Source organism: Fusarium verticillioides, chromosome 2 (genome assembly GCF_000149555.1).
Source record: "Fusarium verticillioides 7600 chromosome 2, whole genome shotgun sequence".
Classification (NCBI taxonomy): Eukaryota; Fungi; Ascomycota; class Sordariomycetes; order Hypocreales; family Nectriaceae; genus Fusarium; species Fusarium verticillioides.
In genome coordinates, this window is record NC_031676.1 from 3,320,683 (window position 1) to 3,344,032 (window position 23,350).

The window sequence follows — 23,350 nt, forward strand, 5'->3', positions numbered from 1 at the left end:
ATGCGGCTTTGGCAACGGACAGAAAAACATAGGTTACCAACTATCAGTCTTGGTAGTTCTGGGGTCAAATTTGACCTTCCATATGTGTGCCAAGCAGCCTTGACCTGCCTTGGACTTCATTTTCGAAGTCTCGAAATACGGTTTCGAAAATTTGATATAGCCTTGGCGACATAAAACAGACAGTCACATGGGGTTTCAACTCAATAGCTGATGACTTATGAAACCATAGAAGGCGGTGTATACTCATGCGTGTAGAATATGGAAGGTAGTCGTGACATTCAATCTCCGGCTTGGGCCGTGTGATGTGGAGGCTAAGAATGACATATCATCGTCCAGATGACAAGAAGCCATGATTGATAATGGAGATCAACCAGACTTGAGCAAGAGCCTCTCCGCGGTACACAGATCAGTTGCCGCTTTTCCGCAGTGTCGTACTTATGGCAGTTTTCCCGGTAGAATGACTGGGCTGCTAGTGGACAATGAATGGTATATGGCAAGGATGTCTGTGTGTCAAGTCCGTCTCGCCACGATCTAGACTCCATGGATGCGATTCTGCGAGTTTCAGAACTTGGTCAGCTCAAAACATGGCAAGGCCCGATTCGAAAAGACGATCATCGGTTTTGGTGTGTCTTTGTGTTTTGTGTTAACAAAAAGTGAGGTAACGTTAAACATATTTTGTCAGTTGTTGACTTGTTGTTTAGAGAGACCCGGAAAATAGCCTTTGATAGGTCGCTTGGCAGGGAGGGTTCTTCTGTAAGCGCGCTCCTTCCCTTCAGTGATCACTTGTGCTATTAGTCATGAGCAACCGCTTCAAGGGCATTGCATTCTGAATCATTGTCATTTCATTCAAGCATGTGAAGAAAAGAAACTATTCCCAAACTCAGACGATGCAGGCGGCAGGCAGTGATTCCACAGCTAAAGATTTCTACCGAGGTCGTCGCTTGTTGGTTGTGTTTCAACCGTGCTAATCCTGGTCTCATCTAGTATCGTCCCAATCAAAATATCAATCTATGATGGATGACACATATCAGGTGAATCGCCCTTAGCTGCTTGCCTTGTTCGAGAAGGTCGACTTCTTTGATCGGTCCCAAATCTGCTAAAGCATTCCCTTTGGTCATTTCGCTGGCCTTCACCTGCTGAGCCACACCAGAATTCGATACAGCACCTTGCTCCCTGGATGTCTCCGAGACACGCTTGGCCCGTGACCTGCATGGCGCCCTACCTATTATATCCCCGACAGCCCGGGGTTAGCACCCCCCCACGATACTCGTCGTCCGTTGAACTCGGCCGTTAGAGCCCCTTCAGGATTGCCAAAACAACCCCTTGGCTCTGTATATTTGCGACACTGAGCCATGGAGAAGATCTTACAAAGGGGGCGCACTAGAACATAATGCAAACTTTTTCTCCGACATCCGACAGACAAAACAAAACAAAGGCTATTTGCACACGTATCACTTCGAATTCAGAGACATCTGGCGTTTGCTAACACGACGCTTCGAATCAGAGCCGTTTGGTTATAAGACGCCGCGTGGGAAGAGACTTCAGCAGCCAACCAAAGCGACTTGTGCCTGGCAGGTCCAGACGCCAAAGCCTAGCGTCACTTGTTTCAAACTTGGGATTGACAGGGGTAGCACAGGGGTCGTCAAGCGCCGATTCTTGGAAGAGCTTGGCTGGTTTCCAGTGAGTGGATCTTCCGTGCTGATGTAACATTGAGATTCAGTACTGGCCGCCAATCGTACTGCATTATCACGCTTTCTCAACCGAGCAACAAAACCGCCGTGATATTGCCAACATGCATTGTTTATGGGTATCGTCCTTAGTTCGGTCTTGGCCTGGCCGGCAAAACTCATCTCAAGATACTTGACAGTCTGGGGATGTGATGCAAAGACTGATGTTTAGCTGATGGCAGGAGTCGGTCATGATCATCCTCGCATACGCCCTGGACGGAGGCTTTTGGATTTTCGGATTTCCCTGCCCCTTGCTTAAAAGCAACAAGATTACGGATAGTGATGAGCTAATCGTGCCGCTACCAGCACTCGAAGCACTGGCCGTTAGCTAACAAAGTGCAACTACTGTCCTACATGTGACGCGCCAGCTCTTTGACTTACCGTGATCAGGCGGCATTTACTGCATATCATTGGCGGTACTTCACTGGGCCTGCGGGTTGTGGGCAACGACAACGGTTCTTCTCGCCCAACGCAATGCGGAAAAGAACAAGGGACGTGCTGTTATTGCGGCCAAGATTGTTGCTCTCGAGAAACAGTAATCAAACGCCAATTTTGAATACACCAATCAGTGATGACAGTCGATCAGATGCCCTTACAGTTACATACGCTATTATAACTGCTTCAAAGCAATTATGGTTTCGTCGTCGATTCGATGCCACGGCAAGTGTGCCAGATTTTCGCATCCCCAGCTCTTGTGGCAGAGCTGACTATAGTGATTCAAGTTAACGAGCTGGCTGAGCAAGCATAAGCATTAAAATCCCCACCGAAAACAGAAAATCTTGACGGTTCCAAGGGGTTCTTGGAGTGAGGCCCAGGCGTTTGACTTGGCGACTATAGTCGTACAGGCTTCATCGCACTAAACTAAACAACACCTCCAGGCCCTTGTCCCTGACGCCGAAGCCCTGGATCCACGGCCCCTAGCGCCTCATCCCCGCCATGGATCTTGCGGCTCCCTCCTGAAGCAGCGAAGCTTGATCTGAACCTGTTGAAGCCACCAGTCAGAGGTCGATATTCTATTGTTCGATGCTCTCCTATTAAACCCACATCTCCCACCCATTGTCAGCTGCTGGACGGCCATTCTCATTCTATTGTTCGGGTTATTCATTGTTGGAAGACGTCTCTTTTGACTCTTTCGTTATTTTCTCATTCTTCCTTTCCCTTGATTTCCTTTCCCCCTTTGTGCTGCTAGACAGTCCCATTTAGCTTGTTAATCACCATCCTTTCATTGTTATACTGAACAGTGTATCGCGAACTTGCGAACTAACACGACCGATCCTTATTCAACAACAAGAGAGGAGCGTTGATCGCACAACTCCTCTAATAGCACTCTTTTACTGCTTTGTTTCCGACTCAAAGCTTGCCTTCGTTATCTTTCGACATTCGATTTATACGATCGAGTTGCCAACTGAGTGAAACGGCTGGAACCACTTCACTACCTCTCACTTCAACAACATATTTTTACAATTAAACCACAAAACGAACGATAAATCTATCAAAATGGCTCTCCTAAGAACTTTCCTCGCTTCCCTGCTCGTTGCTGCACCCTTTGCTGCCGCTGCCCCTATCGATGTTGCCGAGACTATGGGTGATATGGCCGACAGTATCGGAGGTGGCCTTGGAAACGAAGCCGATAAGAAGATGGGAATTAGCGCTTTCCTTCGACCTATGCTCAAGAACCCCGATGCTCAAAACATCATCGCTAATCGATATATCGTTGTGTACAATGATACCTTTGACGACGATGCGATCAGTGCCAAGGAGGCTTCCTTTGCTGCCGCTATCAAGAAGCGAAACCTCAACAAGCGAAGCTCAATCGGCAAGGCCATGTCTACTTCAATTCAGTCATTCCGCATGAACAAGTGGCGTGCCATGTCTCTCGACGCCGATGATCTTATGGTTCAGGACCTTTACAACTCTGATGAGGTTGCATATATCGAGGCCGACCAGAAAGTTCAACTTAATGCTGCTATTGCTCAAGTTAATGCCCCTCCTGGGCTTGACCGTCTCTCTCACGCCCAGGTCAACCAGGACACCTATGTTTTCGACGACTCCGCTGGTGAGGGCATCACTGCCTATGTTGTCGACACTGGTATCAAGGTTGATCACAGCGAGTTCGAGGGCCGTGCCACTTTCGGAGCTAACTTCATTAACAATGTTGTAAGTAACCCAAGAGTCGTGAACACTTAGAAAAGAGATGGTGCTAACTGGATATAGGATGACGATGAGAACGGTCACGGCAGCCACGTCGCTGGTACTATTGGTGGTGCTACCTTCGGTGTTGCTAAGAAGGTTGACCTTGTTGCCGTCAAGGTCCTCGATGCCTCAGGCGGTGGCAGCAACTCTGGTGTCCTCCAGGGCATGCAGTTTGTTATTGACGACGCCAAGAAGAAGAACCGTGTTGGCAAGGCTGTTATGAACATGTCTCTTGGTGGTGACTTCTCTCAAGCCATCAACCGCGCTATCGAGGCTCTCTTCAAGGCTGGCGTTGTCCCTGTTGTTGCCGCCGGTAACGAGAACGTAAGTGATCAACTATCCGTCATGATTTGTGACCTAACTGACTTCTTTATAGCGTGAAACTGCCCTCACTTCTCCTGGCTCTGCTCCCAACGCCATCACCGTTGGTGCTATTGACGCCACCACCGATGAGCGTGCTGATTTCTCCAACTTTGGTCCCGAGGTCGACGTCTATGCTCCCGGTGTCAACGTTCTCAGTGTCGGTATCAAGTCAAACACTGACACCGCTACCCTCAGTGGCACCAGCATGGGTATGTCTTCCTTCCCCACCACTATCAAGTCAAGTCTCAAAACTAACATGTTTCATAGCCTCTCCTCACGTTGCCGGTCTCGCCGCCTACCTCATGGGCTTCCAGCAGCTCGACGGCCCTGCCCAGGTCGCCAGCCTCATCAAGAGCCTCGCTGGATCGACCGGTGCCAAGGTCAAGAACAACGTCCAGGGCACTACCAGCAACATTGCCAACAACGGCAACCAATAGAAGCAGCAACGCAGCAGCAGCATCAATCAGGGAACCCAGGGACAAGGGAAAGCGGAATTTTTCTTATACCACAAAATATTTCAGGATAATTGGCCACTTGTACAAACCTGAACCATTTATGCCTCGTGTATGTATGGGATATAATTTAGGGTGTCATTTATGAATCATCTCAAGTCATGTGTATCAGGAGTTTTTGAGGCTTGGAAATAGCCTAACCGAGCGTGTTTGTTACTATAGATGGTACGTAACGGCAATAGACCTTCTAGACTACCATTTGTTTCTCGTCAGTGCATAAAGTGCCAAGTTTGACGAGCGCCTCTTACTAAATCAAGAGCCAGTATGTGAAAAGCGACTCATGACGCTCGGGTTATCAGCAGACTTGATACCACGAATTGATGCCGGAAACAACTAAGACAAGAACCTGCGAAGTTGGAGAACAAGGGAGTTGACCATAATTTAGTTCATTTGATTCTAAATTTATCCCAATGCTTTCTCGAGATCAAAAGCCAAAGGCTCTGCCATCATCCTTTTGGCCTGCATCTTGACGGCTCAAAAAGAGCAGGGCGATGTAACCAAAACCCCTGAATGATGGGCACGTCCGTTGATGAAAGATCGGCTAAGACGTGTCCCGCCGGTAGTGTAACAGCATGTCGCACCAACAGCATCAAAGGTGAAACCTTGCCCAGACACATTTCATGCCTCACTAGTAATAGCACGTCCAAAAGGAGCAAGAATCGCCAAACACGGGTCGAATCAGATGAATTCATGTCTACAAGGCTGAATGAAATGTTTGCCCGCCGCCACCAGTCTATCATCCTCAAACATGTCGAGATAGACTTGTGGCGTGACATCGCCGTGAGGCGGAAACCAAGAGCAAGAGATATTTAATTTTCGCACTTCTTCGGCACAATCATAGTCATGGAAGGACTCGATTGCAATTTGACATCCGTGCAGGAGTTGTAGTTGGGTATCAAGATCAGAGACATCACCAGTGGGTGAACGGGGGACGAAACTTGAACTGCAACGCGCGCTTTATCGCGCCGCTGCAGGTAGTATTAACAAGAGTATAAAGCCCAGCAATATGCCGCCGAGCAGGTCCTGTCATATGAGGACCATTGCTAAATGTGGTATGTACGTTAGGATATCGTTAAAAAGGTTCGTGCCGTGAACAAAGCAAAACAAATCGGCGCGCATAATATTACAATTCTTCGTGACCCGTAATCATGGGAGTAGCCTTCTCGCCACCTGGTAGGAAGACACTGGCTTCCCTGAAGATAGTATCGAATCTGGCTCCAAAGATCCAAGCGGTACCAATCTGTGGATCGGATGTTAGTTGACTGCGGCCTTGAGAGTATGGGGCTGGCGTACCATAAGACCAGAAATGCAGACCAGAGCTGCAATGACAACGCCGAAGAGAACAAGAGTCTCGCCTCCGTCCATAGTTGGCTCCTTGTTTTGGACTTGGGCCTGAGTCACAGCGAGCTTCTTGGGGTCCTGCTTGGGGAAGAGAGTCTCGATGAATTGCTCAATCTGGAAATCATTAGCGAACCGAAATCAGAGATGTTAGAGAGGAAGACACACCTTTGCACATTGGGCACTGATGGCAAGGAAGTTAGGGTCACGAGGGTCGTTCTTCTTGGCGATTTGTCGAGCATATCGCTTGAAGACCTCACATACTGTGTAGAGGTTTTGTGTGCACTCGAACATGATCTTGCAGGCATCGCCCTTTGTGATCTTGACGTTCCTCTTGAGGACATCAGGGTTGCGGAAGACAAGCTCCAATGTCGCAATGGCCATGCCTTGAGGAATAGCAACAAAGTTGAAAACACTCTGGTCCTTGATGCCCGCCATGTAGAACAGACATTCCTCACTGTGCTTTAGCGCATCGAGAACCATCGCTGAGACACACTCCAGGGCCTTCGTTTGCTGGCTGGGGTCGAACATATCTTCCCACTTGTCGACGTGCTGGCTCCAGATCTCCTTGGGATACCATCTTCGGCCATCTTGCCAATCTTCATGGATATCTCGAATGATGTTGGTCTTCTGGAGGAATTGAGCCATTGACTCGGTAAGAGAAGGACGCTCAGCAAGCTTAGGATTAGCCAACTCGGACTCAACAAACAGACGTGTTAGGCCTTCGCCAACGAGACCAGCGACGTAATGGCAGTACAGCTCGTACTCCTCAATAGTCTGCACACCGTTCTTGATCATCTCCTCGTTCTGGGCATAGTCGGCCATGCCATTGCCCATCTTGCGAGTCACGTCATTGATGATATGGTAGTAGGGTGCCTTGATCTTCTTGAGCTCTGTAACGACCACGTCGAAGTGCTCCAGCAGCTCCTTATCCTTCTCCTGACTCTCATGGAATTGCCAACCATCTTCTTCCATGGTGATGTGGAAGTTTCGAAGGAGGGGAACCTTCTTTTCCAGGGGGATGGTCATGTCATCCTCGATGGTGTCTAGGCCACGGAGGCAGAGGTAGAAGAGAGTGATGGGGACGAGGAGTTCGTGGTTAAGTTCTTGGATGACAGCCGCAAAACTGCGACTTGTCATATCGAGGTAACGAAAGCATTCCTTTAGCTCTGGGGACTCTGTGCTGGGATCGCGCTGGTGGACAGGATCATGCCAGACCTTCCTGGAGCATTGTTAGACATTTTCGGTTGGTAAGAGGGCCGAGAGGATACAAGCTTACCATTGAATGATCGATCGAAGCTGGTAAGGGTGGAAGAGGTAGTAGAGGTAACCCATCTTGGCGGTGGTAGCGTGAGGGGGAAGGAGAAGGAGAAGGTAGGAGTAGAAAGTGAAGCGCGCGAGAGCTTGAACTGAGCAGTGCACGTCTTGATACAGACGTACAAGGTCAGAGAAACGGGAGGGCGCAAATGTTATATATCAATTAAGTTGCAACCAGGTCCCGGAAACGTCTTTGGTGTATGTTTTCACCACGAGATGCTTGGAGAGAGGAAAGGCGAGAGAGAGGACAGATGGGAGAAGCAAAATGAGACTGGTTGACCTCCGCTCCGGATAAATCCACAAATTATGCACAGACAGAGCTCAATTTCTCATCTGGTAGGGTGGGTGCTGCCGACCGATAGGGGCATAAGCGCCGCGTTACATGCATTAACTGTCGTATTCGGATTCGATCACTGGTTGGTTAGTTACTTGGTTCCTGGATGTGATTGATTAGACTTTTGTCACACTGCAAGTCATTAATCCAATTTCAGGCCTCCAGCTACAGCACCGTTGCTGATTGATCTGCACGCTTATGCAACAACTGGGTAGCATCCGGAGGTTGGTTACAGTTGATCGGATCTCGCAGCCTGTCCATCAGCCGGAACTCCGGTTACAATACCGCCCCGAACAGCAATTCAAATGCCGGTCCGGACGCCGTAGTGGTGTGTGTTCACTGTTGAGGCCGAATGATGAGACAAAACATTCAAGCGAGCTGGCCTTACCCCAGGTTTGGCCCAGACAATGTCCGAGACTGTGAAACATAACTTCTAGGGTACACTTGACCTCTCGTTATTTCTCTCAATATGTGGATGCAGTTATCCAGCATTACACAAAACTCTGGCCTCATGATCGCCAGTGTCTCTGTATTCAACGACCCTCACAAGCTGTTTACAGATCATAGAATTGCTGGTCTTGACTCCTGTCCCAAGTCACCAAGTCCAATGTGTTCTAGATCTGTGATCACCAGCGGCTCGGTCAGCCCATGGACCCTTATGCATGTAGACGATCCGGGCCTCCTGACCGCCCAGCCGGATTTATCCAACGCTGCTAGGAGTGACAGCAGTCTTGGACCAGTACAATGCGATACTCACAGTGGAGGAAAATCCTTAGCCTTGACGGCCTACTCTCTGCTATTATCCTAATCTGATATACCAGGTCTGAGGCGCCATCAGCTGAACCTTACACCCCCCCCCGGTTCGCAACGACATGCGGTGCTCACTGGTCTGAGCTACTTAGTTGATAAAGATGGCGCATGGCATGCCCAAGAATCCTCAAACTAAGTTGTTGTTATTGTTTCAAGCTCAACACAAGTCACGGCAAGGTCTCTTGTCCTCCGAGTGCCCTGGGTGCCAGGAAACCTCTATCGATCATTGATGGGGATACAGCCCGTACAGCTCGGAAATTGTGTCCTGTCATGGCATCTCGAACTAAAGGATACCGGGCCTGTATCGCTTCGGCAGGAAAACTATGAGAAAGGTTCGAGGCTTGGTCTTGAAGTTGATAATTTTTGGAAGTTCCAGATCTGGATTGTGCTCATGCTGTATTCTGAGAACAATGTCCACGCAAGTGCATGGTATTAGAGGCCTCTGGAGCTTTCAATAAGCCACAAGATACATGAGTGAGGAACCGGACATAATGACCTTCAAGTCCATATGAATCATGCATGAGACCAGCGTGGGCGAAGTTGGTAGGTACCTACCTAAGCAAGGGAGGCGAGCAAACCTGAGATCTTTATGGCAAGTGATGAAAAGGCTTAGGCAATTTAGTCTAAATTTGGGAGAGTCTTTACTGAGTTTATTTTGGAATCCTCTTCTAAGTCTCATATTTATTTTGCATTCAGCAGCTGTTGCTCGACATGGAGACCTGCATAATGGGAAGAGTCCAGGCTGGAAACGACTGGAGACCGAGTCAAGCTGGGCATTCTCTCTCGGCTTCCACTCTTACAAAAAATCAATCTTCTGCTGGATATGACCAAGTTGCCGTATGCTCTGAAAGTTCGAGGGTATATGGAAATCTCTGGCATTGAAGAGGCACTTTGGAACTGTTACAAGAGAGGCAAGCAGTGGCAAGCGCTCATGAATGAATAGAAGGAGAAGGTAAAGGGCACTAGTAACGGCTTATAATAATACATTAGTTATGGAAATCAATTATAGAGTTTTAAGCGGCTGATAGTTATCACAGTACTCTCTTTAGCAGCCTGGTAGCCTGTCTGCGTTTTCTCACAGCTGAGCTCGATACAGCCGTTTTTCATGTGCCTACAGTACCTATCCCAGCATAGCCCCACCATTACGTAGGCTCTCTGATCAACCTAGCTCCACCTCCACTCTCTCGAGTCTCTACCTTATGAGACCCCTCTCTCTGGGCAAGAAAAGGCTGGTGCTGGACTCGGGCTGTTAGTGCTATACGTTGGGCTTGGGTACGAAGCCCGAAAGGAAAGTTTCTTACCTCACGCAGTGGCAGGGCAGGGCAGGGTATGGCATGGGCGGGAGCTTGCGTAAATATAGAGGCGCTGTAGAAGACGTTACGTTAATCTTCCATTGAATTGGAGGCAATGCCAGGAAATTTCCGCCAAGGTAATCTAGCCAAGCTTAGGGTGGGCTGGCAGGCACCTTAACTTAGTTCATTTAGGCAATCCGACGCCATCATCAACATTTCCATTTTCTTGCTTTCGACCGTTTTTTCTTCCTCCCATACTCTCTCTTAGTAGTCGATATCTACTATACTACACTAACCTCAACCATTCATATTTTCTACCCACCACCTCTACCCTAGATTGCGTACCTGGAACCTGGAAACATCAAGCAGAAAGTACACATAACCATCCTCCATCATGGTCGTCGATACCGCCTATTACGACACGCTGGGTGTCCAGCCCACAGCCACCGAGCTGGAGATCAAGAAGGCTTATCGCAAGATGGCTATTGTCCACCACCCAGGTTCGCTCTTATTCCTCACTTCTACCGCTTCGTAGCATTTCGGAGAACTAAACTTCTGTCACATGCAGATAAGAATCCTAATGACCCTACCGCCCACGAAAAGTTCCAGGCCATCGGTGAGGCCTATCAAGTTCTTTCCGATTCCGATCTACGCGCAGCCTACGATAAGTTTGGAAAGGACTCTGCGAGACCGCAGGAGGGTTTCGCCGACCCAGCTGAGTTCTTCAGCTCCATCTTTGGAGGCGAGGCCTTCGTGGACTGGATCGGCGAGATTAGCCTTATGAAGGATCTCACGGCTACCATGGACATCACGATGCAGGAGGAGGAAGAAGCTGCCGCTGCTGAAGCCGCTGCTGCCGCGCAGGCCGAGGAGGATTTCCCTGGCACTGAAGATGCCAAGAAGGAGAGCCTCAAGGAGCAAGAACAGAAGGCAGAGGAAAAGGCTGCTGCCGCTGCAGAGCACCAAGCAGGCCCCCCACCGCCGCCTTATGCTGCCGCTTCTGTCCACGACGACAAGGAGACCAAGCCCGCTTCACCTGCTGCGCCCGCCGCTGGCCTCTCCGCCGATACCCCTCAGCGAGCCGATGCCACATCACCTGCTCCCTCGTCGAGCTCACGCAGCCGAACCCAGATCCCTCTTCGACCCGCACTAATGGACAAGTCTCACGAGGACCTCCTCGATGCAGAGGCGAACAAGGGCGAATTGACAGAGGAGGAGCTCAAGCACAAGGAGAAGAAGAAGGGTGGCCTGACCAAGGAGCAGCGAGAGCAGCTGGCAGCATACGAGAAGGAGCGCGCAAAGATTCGCCAAGAGCGTGTCGACACTCTCGCTCGGAAGCTCCTTGACAGACTTAGCGTGTGGACAGAGACAGACAAGGGCCCTGACGTGACCAAAGCATTCCAGGAGAAGATGCGTCTCGAGGTTGAGAACCTGAAGATGGAGTCTTTCGGAATCGATATCCTGCACGCTATCGGTCAAACCTATGTCTCCAAGGCCTCGAGCTTACTCCGCAGCCAGAAGTTCTTTGGCATCGGTGGTTTCTTCAGCAGACTCCGTGACAAGGGCACACTTGTCAAGGAGACCTGGAACACCATCAGCAGCGCTATTGACGCTCAACAGACCATGGAGGATATGGCTAAGATGGAGGAGAAGGGTGGCGAGGACTGGACTGATGAGAAGCGTGCTGAGTACGAGAGACGTGTGACTGGCAAGATTCTCACCGCTGCATGGAGGGGAAGCAAGTTTGAGATCCAGAGCGTTCTGCGTGAGGTCTGCGACAGCATTCTGAACGACAAGAAGGTCCACCTCAACAAGCGACTCGAGCGCGCACAAGCTCTTGTTCTGATTGGTGATGTCTTTATCCGGGTATGTTTCAAGTCCTGTTTTGTCGGAATCACACTAACCTTAACTAGGCTGAGCGATCTCCTGAAGAGGAGGGCGACTATCTCGTCTTCGAGCAGCTCGTTGCCGAGGCCGCGATGAAGAAGGACAAGGAGGAAGACCACAAGAAGAAGAAGGACCGCAAGTCTTTCCACAGCAAGGACAAGGAACCCAAAGACAAGGAGCACGCTACGACACCCTGAGCAGGGACGATGTTTCCTGGGGCGTTGGCAGAGGGTAGAGAAAAGACTACACAGAAAGGTTGAAAAAGACCTGCTTGTTTGAGGATCCTGAAAATGATGGCGGATATCACCTTGATGGACTGGGCTTGGTGGCTTGCATGCTGAACTGGTGGATGTTATAGATCGAGGATGACTGGCATTGATTTAGATATAATTTTCATGACACTATTCCCCCCCCTTTATGAATTTTGACGGCGTTTGTTTGGTACTTCTCATAACGTTGATTATCTAAGTGCGCGGATCAGACAATAGAGGCAAAGATCATGAAGTTGAGTTGAAGTTTGGAGTTTCAACTCCTGACATCCTATATCCATTTCCTATTTTTGGTAACTATCTAATTTTCCCTATCGCATCCGTTCTTGGAACTTGAGGCAACCATGCCGCGGGAAGCTTGAGAAGCAATTCCAGGGTCAGGTTCTCTTTTCTGCAATTTCCTCCAATGATTCCATCTTGTTGACTCGCCAGGTTGGCGTGGAAACTTCTTCCGGGGTATCTGTTGTACATAGTATATATCCAAAAGCAAACGAAAAAGAAAAAGCACAAATCTTGGCGACAAATGAAAAACCAAAAAGGCCCAAATCTCCGAAGAGCGTATGTGTGTGTAACGATTGTCCAGGCTGAGTATTGGTGGTGCTCCCTGTGGGAGAGAGAAGATCGTTTGAGAGGTGGAATCGATGGTGCATCGTAGCCGCTGGGAAGCAAAACGCTGTCGAAAGAAACAAAAGGGACACAAAGATGATCGCTTGCTTGCCCAACGCCTTGTATGCATTCATACTATTTCCATTGACTTCGTAGATCTGATGATGGTATTTTGTTGTGATGCCCCGAGGCTTGCCTGGTGTGTAAAGACGAAAAGAAGGAGATGAAAATTTTGGTATGGTGAGTTGTATGTGTTACGACGTCCTGGTCGCCTTTGAGATGTGTCGATTATTGAGAAAGTGTGTCACCTTACGATAACTGAGATTAGTGGCTGTCTGGTTGCAATTCGATGCCACTATCACGATCCTGGGAGCCCTTCTCCCAAGGCGGAGGAGCCTCGAGTGCCGCACTTCCAGGATCAGTTTCGAGATCGTCAACGCTAGCCAACGTATCGTCTTCATCTTCGTCTTCGTCCCCGATCGCAGGAGCGAGTATATGGCCGCCAAATTCAACATCGGTGACACGGACCTTGTACTCGAGTGCCTTTTGGCCCTCTTTGATAAGAACCTCAGTCCAGTTCAGGCATCGTTTGATACTTTGGTTGATCTTCTGACTATCGACCAGCAACTCCCGGTGCTTGGTCAAATCGAGCTGCAGACGATCTTCATCTCGCTTCCGCCGGGACATGGTCTTTTCGATCGCTTTCTCGTCAGTGGGATCAAGGGGGTCAGAGGCCGAGACTGAGTCAGTCATCGACAAATCTGATTCGTCAAGTGAGTCGTGTTCCTCGTCTGAGGGAGGTTCCGAGTTGTCCTCCTCGCTCAGGTCTGAAAGACTAATTGGTGCATCTGTGAGTGCTGCAGAGGTCACTCGACTAGAAGCCGCTGAAGCAACAGCAGAGAGACGGCCTGATCTTGAAAGTCGTCGATACCTGCGTATCTCAGCCTGCTGTTTCCGTAGTTGCCTTTCCAGTGTCCGATTGATGGCCTCAAGGGAGGCGTTGGTGATTTCCAGATCCTGCACCTTTCGTTCTCTGCGAGCATTGGCGACCAGTTCGTTCACAGGCTCATGGCTGGACTTGGTAGGACTCTGCAGGTCGGGCTGGGATCCGTCTTCTTTCTTCGTTTCTCCTTCTTCCTCTTCCTCCTCATCGTCGAGATCTTCGGCGACTTGAAGAATCGAAGCCATTGTCAAAGCTGGCTGAGCTGAGCCAGGGCTTGAAGGGGGTGAGCCATATTCAAAGGGTCGTCGGGCCGGTGACATAGGCAACCTAGGTGAGTGAGAGTGATCAAAATTGGGAACACTGCCAGCTCTTGCATGGCCTCTCTGCTTTTTTGGTGCTGCATCAATGCTGACTCGTCTCTTGGAAGAGGTGATAGACGCCGGGGGTGCTAGTGGAGAAGCTATCTGAGGCGGTGACGCTACTTGCGGTCTGTTCCCGAGACCAGGCGCACCAGTATTTTTAAGTATAGAAGGTGTAGGTTGAGCGATCTTGATAGGAGAATGTGGCCTTGGAGGTAGTGCGTGATTTGATTGTTCGTTTGATGAACTGCTGGTGCTTGGGCGTTTAGCCTGGAGCCTTATCGTGGATGAATTCGCTGAAGAGGGCTTAAGCTCCAGGTCCGCGCCATTGGCATAAAAGAACTTTGATGATGAAGGTTCGGGTGCGGTACTGAGTGCTGGTGTAAATGGTGCAGAGACGGGAGGACTGGTCGGCTTTTTATATTCAGCATTGGCTTTACTGGCATGGAAGTAGGATGCAGGCTTTTGTGAGCCTAACGAGGGACGACCGGCTGCTTGTGTTAAAGTTGGAGCGTCGCTGGCACGAAAGAATTTGGCGTCCGGGTCTGCAGGAGACTCAGCTCGTGACAGTGATTGCCTTCCTGAGGAGCCAAAAGACGCTCGAGGATCCCACCCATCTCGATCTAAATTTGGTGTTCCATTGGGTGTCGAACTATTGCTATTGTTGCGGCCTTGTCGACTGCCAGAACGGGGGGTCACAGCATCGTCGCGCCCAGTCGTGGATGAGCTCAACCCCTGAGTTGATCGTCGAACCAAAGGAGGTGCGCCTAATAATGGGCCTTTTGCTGTCGAGGCAATCTTGGGCGTCAGAGGCGTTCGTCCGACTGTTTTTGCTGCTGCAGCACTGAGCTGCGGGGGCCTGTGCCTTGTGTCGCTTGGGCTCGGGGCCATTTTTAAGGTAGGAGGAGCGGAACTCGACGAGGTAGAACGGGTCGAGGGAATTGTAGCGGTTACTGAAAGAACATGTTGTTGTTTTGTGTCGTGAAAGCCAAGGGACGGCGTTGTGCGAGCGTTGGAGGAGATAGTGGTGCCAGCAGAAGAGAATCGGGGACGAGCCTGAGCCTTAGTCTGGACTTGTGCCTGACCCGGAGTAGGGGTCTTGGATCGGGTCTTGGGGAGAGGTTTAGAAGAGGTGACTAATTTGTTGTTTCCGGCGGAGGAAGCGGAGCGGCGGATATGAGGCTGAGAGACTGAAAGGCCAGGAGATGTAGGACGAGAAGATGACGAGTTGATGGTGTTTAGAGTGCGCATTCTGTCCACGAGTTGGGTTGTCGGGAGAGCCTCTACTTGCTGGCTCAGGCTGAGATGAGTGGTAACGGGACGGAGCGGCGAGCTCTCATTGGCTGTGGGTGGAGGCGGTAACGGGAAAGGTTAAAGGGACTTCAGTGGGCGACGCCCTGTAATGCCAATGCTCCAGTGCGGTGATCACTAAAACACTAGTGGTTTCTGGCTAATTTGGGGTCCAATCTCAATGTCGAGGCGACCACATCCAAAAGTAAACAAACAGTTTCGATGATGAGAGACACGAGGCGGTGGGGTCGAGTGAGTGTTGGATAGATGAAGTGGCTTGACGATTCGAAGCGGGGGATGCCTTTCTTTTCTGCAGGAGACAAGGAGTGTCCAATTGAGTTGTTCACGACGGGTATGGACGAGATAACAATCACCGCCCATTGGGTCACGACATAGGTAGGTAGGCCTTCACGGATGATATCAGGAGTAATGAATGAGTCAAGGAGAAAAGAGAGGCGAAAGGGAGAGCGCCGAGAAAACAGAAGCACAAACACACGAAAATAGACGAGAAATGCTAGGGATAATAATTGCATGCAATACCTACCAGAAACTAGCGGGATGAACGGATCGTGGTCATTCATTCAAGACAAGGCAAGGCGAAGGACATGGCCAGGATGGGACGATCCCTGCTCCAGTCAGTGTCTTGCTTTTTGACCTCTCTTCGAAATTGATCATGCTCATGTTTACTTTTCCATGACATATAAATGGACATGTCATGCTATAGACTCGAGTTTCATATGTCTTGTAATTGAGCAATCTGCCTGGTTGTTGCCATAACGAAACATACCTCTGTGCCTGGCAGCGGTCTAGGTAGATCAGATATGATAAGATGGTTGCACAAATGTTTATTTCCAAATGTGCGCCTCTCTGACATCGACAGAATCCCCCGTGAAACTCGCCTATAATTACAAGTATTGTAATACTTAGAACAGTCAATTCCCCTTTCTCCATTCAATGGATCATTAAATAAATAAACATCCACCGCTTATTACATTTTATGCCAACTGAAATCACAGATCATGTAATGCCCCTTGCTCCTCGCTATTCATCTCGACCTGTTCCAAATACCCTGTCCCCTGCAAAATACACGGGTGCCAGCTTTTCTCCGTCGATCACTGAGCTGTCTACGGAACGGAGTACGGAGAACTGCTTGTGCCATGACCAACTAGCCAACGTTGACGCCACGAGATACAACAGCCGAAGGCTTTGAGCCGTATTATTACCGTACTGTATGGTTTCATGCTTCGATAAATCGGCATAAAAAGTAGAAAAGTCAAGTATGTATATTCGCCAGTGGGTGATATAACAAAAATAGAACAAGCGAGATGGAGCGATGAGCTTAGAGTAAAGTTATGACAGAAAACCTCTAGAATTATTCTAGTCCGCCCCAGTTCAATTATGAATTCGGTAATTATTCACATGAAAATCGAACCTCGAACCATCAGCCAATCAGCGTTTACCCGTTGCAAGGCTCAAGGTTAGCTCCGGCCTTTCAGCTCCAGCTCTGATTTTCTTTGTCCGCCGCTGACAAAAGCAAGTTCGTCAACTATTATCGGAGGCGCATCACAAAGTGGCCCGATGATTCTGCAATAACCATTCCACAACCCACTCCCTACCTTCTTCTCGCCAATCGACCCCAACTCTCCAAGTCACCTGGGGGAAAACTCTCTTTTTTGTTTCTCGTGTTCCACACTTCTGTCTCTATTGTGTCGTCATGGGCGTTATTGGTATCGGCCTCATCGTTGCCTCTGTTGTCTGGGTGCTTGTTCGTCCGCCGTCATGGATGCCAGAGCCGCTGCAGATCCTCCTCCGCTGGAGGGGGACAGGTCCTCCTGCTATTGTAGCTAAGGACGCGGCTGAGACTGAAGCTGATGATGCTGATCCTGGACCCCGTATCATGGTGTCGGATCACGAGGTGGAACCGGGCCCTCGACTCCGGGCACGTCCGGCCGATAACCGTACCACACGAGACGACGACCAGCGTCGAGACCAGGGAAAGGCTATCGCTACAGCGATCGATACCCCAACCTCCTCGTCGAAGATAGACAGGAAAGACGCCGCTTCTATGCCGCCGCCCCCTTTACCAAAGGTTGCATCCCCACCTCCAACCATCGCCGAGCCCGAAGAACAAACAACTCCCAAGGCTGTCGCATCCGATCCTCCCTCTATTTCCGTCCCCAGCTTCAATCTCGACAATGCTCCTATTGCGCCGAGTTCACACCCCGCCCCGCGTCGGAACCCCACAGCCCCGGGCCCCGCTCTCTCCCCGGATCCAACCTCCATGATGCCGCCTCCAGCTCCGGGACGTCTTCCTCCTCCCAAGTTCTCGGCTGCCCCACCTGCTGGTCGCATGCCATCACTCTCTCAGTTCCCCGCCGTGAACTCACCACAACGCGCTCGTGGCCCTGTACCAAACCGAGGTCCTCCATCGTCAGGTGGCCTGGCACCTCCACCTACACACTCATCTAAACCCAGCAAGCCCAATCGCAAGGTCCTCCTCACGCCAGGCCACTCTCCTCTCGACTGGGCTCGCATATCTGGACCTAATGCCGACCTCCGCGGTGTCGAACCTCAAACGCCATACCTGCGCGTGACTCCATCCATGCTGAAGCGCATGACAGGTCGCAAGGGCAAAGATGCTTGGATGGCTCTGAACGGCAAGGTATACAATGTTACACCCTATGCCGACTTTCATCCTGGCGGTGTTCCCGAGTTGATGCGTGGGGCTGGGCGTGACGGGACCAAGCTGTTTGGCGAGATTCATCCTTGGGTGAACTACGAGACTATGCTATCAGCCTGTCTCGTAGGCCTTCTTGTGGAGGAGTCTGAAGGCACCGAGAGTCAGATGGACCAGATGGATTAGACCATGATATTGAGGGACGACATAGACCATAGACGCAAGACTACTGGCGCATCCATGTTACATGGAAACAATATTTCACGTGTATTAGGTTATACTGTTCGCGCCATAGATGCTCTTCTCGAACACTTAGATGTACATTAGCTAGAAAGATACCCCGCAGAGACTGGTCTTCACCGTCTCTTTCCAAATCGAAACTTGAGCTCGTCATCACTATCACTATCCGCGACTTCCACAGCTCTTCTCGTTGGTCGACTCCGCTTCGGAGGCTGCTGTCCAGCAGCAGGCTCTGCTGCAGCTCGTTTACTCCCCTGACTCGTGTTCTGTGATGCTTGACTCCTTGATTTAGTTTGCGACTGTGTTTGTGGCGCAGCGGCCTGTGCCCCTCGCGTCCGAGTCGCTGGTACCGAAGATACTGAATTGTTTTCTTCGTCGCTGCTGTCTGATATGACATTGGCATATGCCCTTTTCTGGGAACGAGATGAAGCCGATGGTGCTGTGGGCGCAGATGGTTGTGACTGTGATCCAGGAGCTTGGCTCGAGTTCCTCTTTCTGCGCTCCATTTCCTCATCCTCGAGCCAGTAATCATCTCCAATGCCGAACTCCTTCGTCTTGACTTGCGTCAGAGGTACAATAGTCTTTACAGGCTGCCGTCCTGTCACCTCTCCGCGTTGTCTGAACCTCTTGAAGTTCTTCATCCCGTTCCACTTGGGGTCCCATCTTCCGTCACGAATATCTTGTTCTCGAGTACGGGGATTACTAGGTTGTCGTACTTCGATCTCCTCTACAATATTGAGTCTGCGGATCTCGGCGAGATCAACATCATCTGGCAGATTTGCTAAATCTTCCTTTTCAGCACGCGCACGAGCTTCTTCCTGCTCTCTGTTTTGTGCAGCTATTGCCAAGATATCAAATTCTTTCTTGATCTTCTTTGGCTCTGGGACCTTCTCGGCTGTCTCAGTTTCCATCTGCTCAGCCGGTTCCTGCAAATCTTCACCTCGCTCTATCCGTTGGCGCTTGAACCTCTCTGCTGCAGTCGTCATACCATCCATGAGGTCATCTTGCGGTAATGGTGAAGCTCGTCTTTTCCTTTGCGAAGACCTGGCATGGCTAGATGGTAGCGTTTCTAGGGGTGCATCTGGCTCTTGAGAGACGAATAAACCTTCTTCCTCTGCTGGAGCTTGTGTCGCATTCTGAGTCGCAGCACGGGTGGTGGGTTGGTTTGCAGGCACTGGTGCCGTAGGAATATCTTCCATATCAACATCGTCATCATCATCATCACCACCGAAGCCTGCAAAGCGTCTCTTGACAGGTCTCCTCGTCCGCCCACGTCGAGGAGCAAGCTGTGACTCTTCGGGTGCTTGTGACGTTTCAGCCTGTGTGGCAGGGTGCTGTGTCCCATTGGCCACCTCAGGATCTTGAAGAGCCTGGGCTTGATGTTGTGTATTATGTGCAGACTCAACCTCGAGAGGGCGTCGAAGAATACTCGCATCTTTGATGAGGATTGCTTCCAAAAACTCACTCTGCTCAATAGGACGATGGTCCAGTCTCAGAGATACAGACCTGAAAAAGTCCACATACCAGTCAACTGAACCTCCTTTCGAAGGAATGAAGCGTACTACTACTACACCTTTGCCCTCGCTGCCGTCGTTAAAGGCACCGAGGCCCTTTTCACCAGCGACACTTTTGACATATTGAACAAAGTCATCGACTGAAGTTTCTTCGGGAACAACATTTCGCAACAACGCTTTGCCACCACCACTCGTAATTGGCGCTAACAGGTTATTGTACTGTACTGGGTCGTAGAAGATGAAGCTGTAGCCTTCGAATATGTCGCGTCTCCCTGCGTCTGGGGCATACGTCGAGTCAGGGTGTTGTACAGGCTCGCCTCCCCTTGGAGGTAAATGCTGCATAGCATCGGGCCAGTTTTGAGCAAAGTCCTGCTCCAGAGGGCTCAACTCGGTGGTCTCCGCCCCATCCGCTAGATTTCCGGCTTCAGCCACTGCATCGAGAAAAGTTTCCGTTACAATGTGTTTCCCGTTGATCAAGGCTTGGAGCCCCTTGGCTGTATTTCGTTTCTTTGAGACAACATGTGTGGTGGATTCAACATATTCTGTTACAAGCTTGATATCAAACTGCTCAAATCTTTTTCGAAGCGTAGTTGAGGGGTCTGTCTGTAGTTCTTTGCTGGTGAAAGAAAACGCAAAGACAACTGGCTCCCACGAAATGCTGTGGACTGTAAGCGGCGTAACACCAGATCGGATGAAACGGCTTACCTGAATATGTTTGGGCATTTTCCCATCGTAAACTCGGCCTTGTCCCCTTCAATCACCTTTCTCTTGCCTTTAATCTTTTCTCCATTGACGACTGTTCCTATTTTTGTCGCTAAATCTTCGATCGTAAGCGTAGAGCGACTCCTTGGATTGTGCGCCTGGCCTTTGTCAACGGGGCTGACAGTGATGGTCAAGTGCTTGCGCGAGATTGTATTGTGTGATATCGCAAGTTGGCCGGCTATGAATTTATGAGTATCAATTCTTCTGCTTAGGGGCATTTCTCTTACGTTCTGCGGCTGTTCGACCAAATAGATAGGTTTTCCCTGGTCGCAACCATAACTTTCGGCCTAGGGATGATTAGCTGCATCGACAGATGAAAGTCCAAACTCACCATCAAAGGCCTCTGAATTCTCCAGGATCCACATCTCCGGCGCCAAGTACGACGCGAGGTCATTCACAATTCCATACAAGTATTGGCGAAGCTGCAAGTTATGACGTGAGGTCAAGATCGCGAATCTTGCGGGGCCGCAGACGCGACTCGGCCAGCCTTTCGCGACGCCAGATCACGTGCCTACCTTGATCTCACTTACACAGCGTCAACTACGGGGTGAACAAAGAGTTGGTGAAGTCATGGGCTTCACTGTTACAAGGAAATTATTGAATGCTGAAGTAGTTAGAATTGGATCTGTACAAGCATTCGTTTCTTTAGTTTATTTTGGCGTTCAAGCTTAAAGTTCGCTGTCCTTCCTCTTGCTCCTCGATTTGGGTCTTGTGTGTGATTCATGGTGCCATTTAGGATATCAGGTCGAATCATGTCAACTTCTCTCTCAGGATTGTTGTCTGCGGCATGGAATAAATATACCTCAAGGTCCTCACTGTGAATCCTCCTTCTTTTCCCTTCACACCACAGGCATCCTGAACCGGCCTACAACACCACGCCTCAACCGAGACTTCATTTACAAGGAAGCAGAAACGTGAGTTATTATCGCTGCTATTTGAAGTGTATACTTGCAGACTTTTATGTATTTGCGGACGCTGTCTAACTGCTTGAAGATCAAGATCGGAGTTATCCACCATACACACTCAAGAAGCCACCAATGCCAACCTGAGAGTCACCATGGACGACCACAGCGCGACTGATCAGAGTCGAAGCGTAAGTCCTAACACCCTTCACTTTATGAGTCGGTGCTAATTCATCAATGTATAGCCACCTCGCAAGAGACCCAAGACCGTTCGCTTTCCGGGTGAAGACTGCAATGCGGACAGTCTCCACATGCACGATACGGAGTCAAGGGAGGTTGACTACTGTGATGCGATCCGCAAAGAGTGCTCTGGTATGGAGATAGACTCGAATCATCATTACATCTACGTTGTTCCTGAAAACGGAGCTGTGGTTTTCTACCAGGGCATGAACCAAGCCGCAGCAACTCTCGACAAGGACTATATGGCCAAGGCATGTGAAATGGTAACATTTCAATTCGATTCAAGCCGCACTATGAGGCTATTCCCAAAGCTTCTCAAAACGCACTTCGAGAACTATGGAGGCGTTGTACCCCGAGTCCATGCGAAGATTCTGGTATTCGAAATTGGTACTTTTCCCGAAGCACCACTTCTCAACGAATGGATCACAGTACACCACGCACATGGATCCGACACAAACGCTCATAATCACGTTAGAGACTGGGTGGCCGCCTTGCTCGATGTTTCGACCGACATGGGAATTGAGCTCCATCTTTGCCGTCCCTGGAGAGACTTTGGTTTCCTCAAAGGGGCTACTACTCCTCTACGAGACGCTGGGTATGATCTGTCGGTCACTTTGGAAGAGGTCAACTGGCTCCAAGTGCCAGACCAATTCATCAGCTTCCTGAAGGCAATGTCAGCCAGAGCGGTAACTGGAAAACCTCTAGATGATGCGAATCTCAAAATTGACATTGCAAAAATTTTGGTCGATCACGGCAATCGTTTCATCCGCTATTGATCATTATATTTTTTTTTCGCCCCGCGCGGACATCGTCCGCCTTTTCTGCCTGCCTATCTTACGCACAACACTACGGTGCAGTCTTTGGTTCGACGGCCGAGGGAGACCTTTTGAGGATACGGGCTGTGCGGGCAGTGATCGCTTTTACAAACCAGTTCACTTTCCTACAAGCATGATGGTGGAAGTTCAGTGTTGCAAGGGGATATCTGGGGGGGCATCACGCTATAAGTTTTCTGCATGATGAATCCAGGTAGCTCATTAATTCTCAATTACTATCACTTTCCTACTTACTCCTCACACAATATTCATCCTACTCTGGCTAAAGGAACAGTATCACTCAACGGTATGCAGACACTCAAACGGGCCACCAATACAGATACGAAGTCTTTATAATGATGTTTCTTATCTTATCTGTTTGGAAGCTAAGTAAACAAGCCCTTGTGTTTGACTCAAGAAATGGCTTGAACTCTCAAGTTACATCATGCTCATATGAAGGTATAATTTAGTGCTAAAGTCAAACATACAGCGATCAAGATAGTTACAATCACTCCTAAAGTAAACATAAATGAAATATGCCATTCTCGTGAGATCTGTTGTTGTCAAGTTGTTCATCAGTCTGCCTATCATCTCAATAATCCTCGTCTCCGAACTTCCAAGAACATCAAATCGTAACTTGGTCAGGCTTGGTAGCTTTGTTTCCGGTGCTTATTTGAGTTAGTATCAGAAATTATCCGTAGTTTCTATACGTACTAATGCGTGGTAACGGTGCAGGTGTTGCATCGGACATGGTCGCAGCTTGTGCAAACGGTATGTACTGCCCAATCCCAGGTCTGAAGGCAGCGGCACTAATAACGAGACGTTACACTTAACCATGCCAACTTTAGATAGAACGAGATTGGGACTTACACATTTCCAGTAATAGGAGACTGGTTCGGGAGCCATATTGGGCTACCTAAATATACAATCAGTACAAGTCTACTACAACAAAAGTTCTTGTTC

At 49.6% G+C, this 23,350-nt stretch overlaps 8 protein-coding genes across 9 annotated transcripts; 5 read left to right on the top strand and 3 right to left on the bottom strand.

Annotated features, from left to right (window-relative positions):
- Positions 1-1,614: 1,614 nt before the first annotated feature.
- On the top strand, positions 1,615-4,993 carry FVEG_03930 (hypothetical protein). Of its 2 annotated transcripts, XM_018891599.1 has the most exons (5): positions 1,615-2,387; positions 2,450-3,884; positions 3,942-4,244; positions 4,297-4,492; positions 4,551-4,993. In XM_018891599.1, exons 2-5 carry the CDS (start codon positions 3,225-3,227, stop codon positions 4,718-4,720), a joined length of 1,329 nt encoding a protein of 442 aa, XP_018748143.1. In that variant the 5' UTR covers positions 1,615-2,387; positions 2,450-3,224; the 3' UTR covers positions 4,721-4,993. The 2 variants fall into 2 exon arrangements, with proteins under 2 accessions (XP_018748143.1, XP_018748142.1); XM_018891598.1 differs by having other exon boundaries at positions 1,615-3,884.
- Positions 4,936-7,741, bottom strand: FVEG_03929 (squalene synthase). The gene is made up of 4 exons (XM_018891597.1): positions 7,413-7,741; positions 6,302-7,355; positions 6,089-6,250; positions 4,936-6,035 (listed from the first exon to the last, which is right to left on the bottom strand). Exons 1-4 carry the CDS (start codon positions 7,466-7,468, stop codon positions 5,919-5,921), a joined length of 1,389 nt encoding a protein of 462 aa, XP_018748141.1. The 5' UTR covers positions 7,469-7,741; the 3' UTR covers positions 4,936-5,918.
- Positions 7,742-7,924: 183 nt separating this feature from the next.
- On the top strand, positions 7,925-9,646 carry FVEG_03928 (hypothetical protein). Its single transcript, XM_018891596.1, has one exon. The coding sequence runs from the start codon at positions 8,254-8,256 to the stop codon at positions 8,590-8,592; it is 339 nt and encodes a 112-aa protein (XP_018748140.1). The 5' UTR covers positions 7,925-8,253; the 3' UTR covers positions 8,593-9,646.
- A 186-nt stretch (positions 9,647-9,832) lies between these two features.
- FVEG_03927 (hypothetical protein) lies at positions 9,833-12,472 on the top strand. The gene is made up of 3 exons (XM_018891595.1): positions 9,833-10,386; positions 10,455-11,752; positions 11,800-12,472. The coding sequence occupies exons 1-3, from the start codon at positions 10,281-10,283 to the stop codon at positions 11,968-11,970; spliced, it is 1,575 nt and encodes a 524-aa protein (XP_018748139.1). The 5' UTR covers positions 9,833-10,280; the 3' UTR covers positions 11,971-12,472.
- On the bottom strand, positions 12,201-15,775 carry FVEG_03926 (hypothetical protein). The gene has a single exon (XM_018891594.1). It carries the CDS (start codon positions 15,199-15,201, stop codon positions 12,973-12,975), a length of 2,229 nt encoding a protein of 742 aa, XP_018748138.1. The 5' UTR covers positions 15,202-15,775; the 3' UTR covers positions 12,201-12,972.
- A 1,018-nt stretch (positions 15,776-16,793) lies between these two features.
- FVEG_03925 (hypothetical protein) lies at positions 16,794-18,915 on the top strand. The gene has a single exon (XM_018891593.1). It carries the CDS (start codon positions 16,955-16,957, stop codon positions 18,101-18,103), a length of 1,149 nt encoding a protein of 382 aa, XP_018748137.1. The 5' UTR covers positions 16,794-16,954; the 3' UTR covers positions 18,104-18,915.
- Positions 18,149-20,865, bottom strand: FVEG_03924 (hypothetical protein). Its single transcript, XM_018891592.1, has 4 exons — positions 20,765-20,865; positions 20,661-20,720; positions 20,377-20,611; positions 18,149-20,329 (listed from the first exon to the last, which is right to left on the bottom strand). Exons 1-4 carry the CDS (start codon positions 20,796-20,798, stop codon positions 18,274-18,276), a joined length of 2,385 nt encoding a protein of 794 aa, XP_018748136.1. The 5' UTR covers positions 20,799-20,865; the 3' UTR covers positions 18,149-18,273.
- Positions 20,866-21,220: 355 nt separating this feature from the next.
- On the top strand, positions 21,221-22,527 carry FVEG_03923 (hypothetical protein). The gene is made up of 3 exons (XM_018891591.1): positions 21,221-21,347; positions 21,427-21,526; positions 21,581-22,527. Exons 2-3 carry the CDS (start codon positions 21,491-21,493, stop codon positions 22,349-22,351), a joined length of 807 nt encoding a protein of 268 aa, XP_018748135.1. The 5' UTR covers positions 21,221-21,347; positions 21,427-21,490; the 3' UTR covers positions 22,352-22,527.
- The last annotated feature ends 823 nt before the right edge of the window (positions 22,528-23,350 follow it).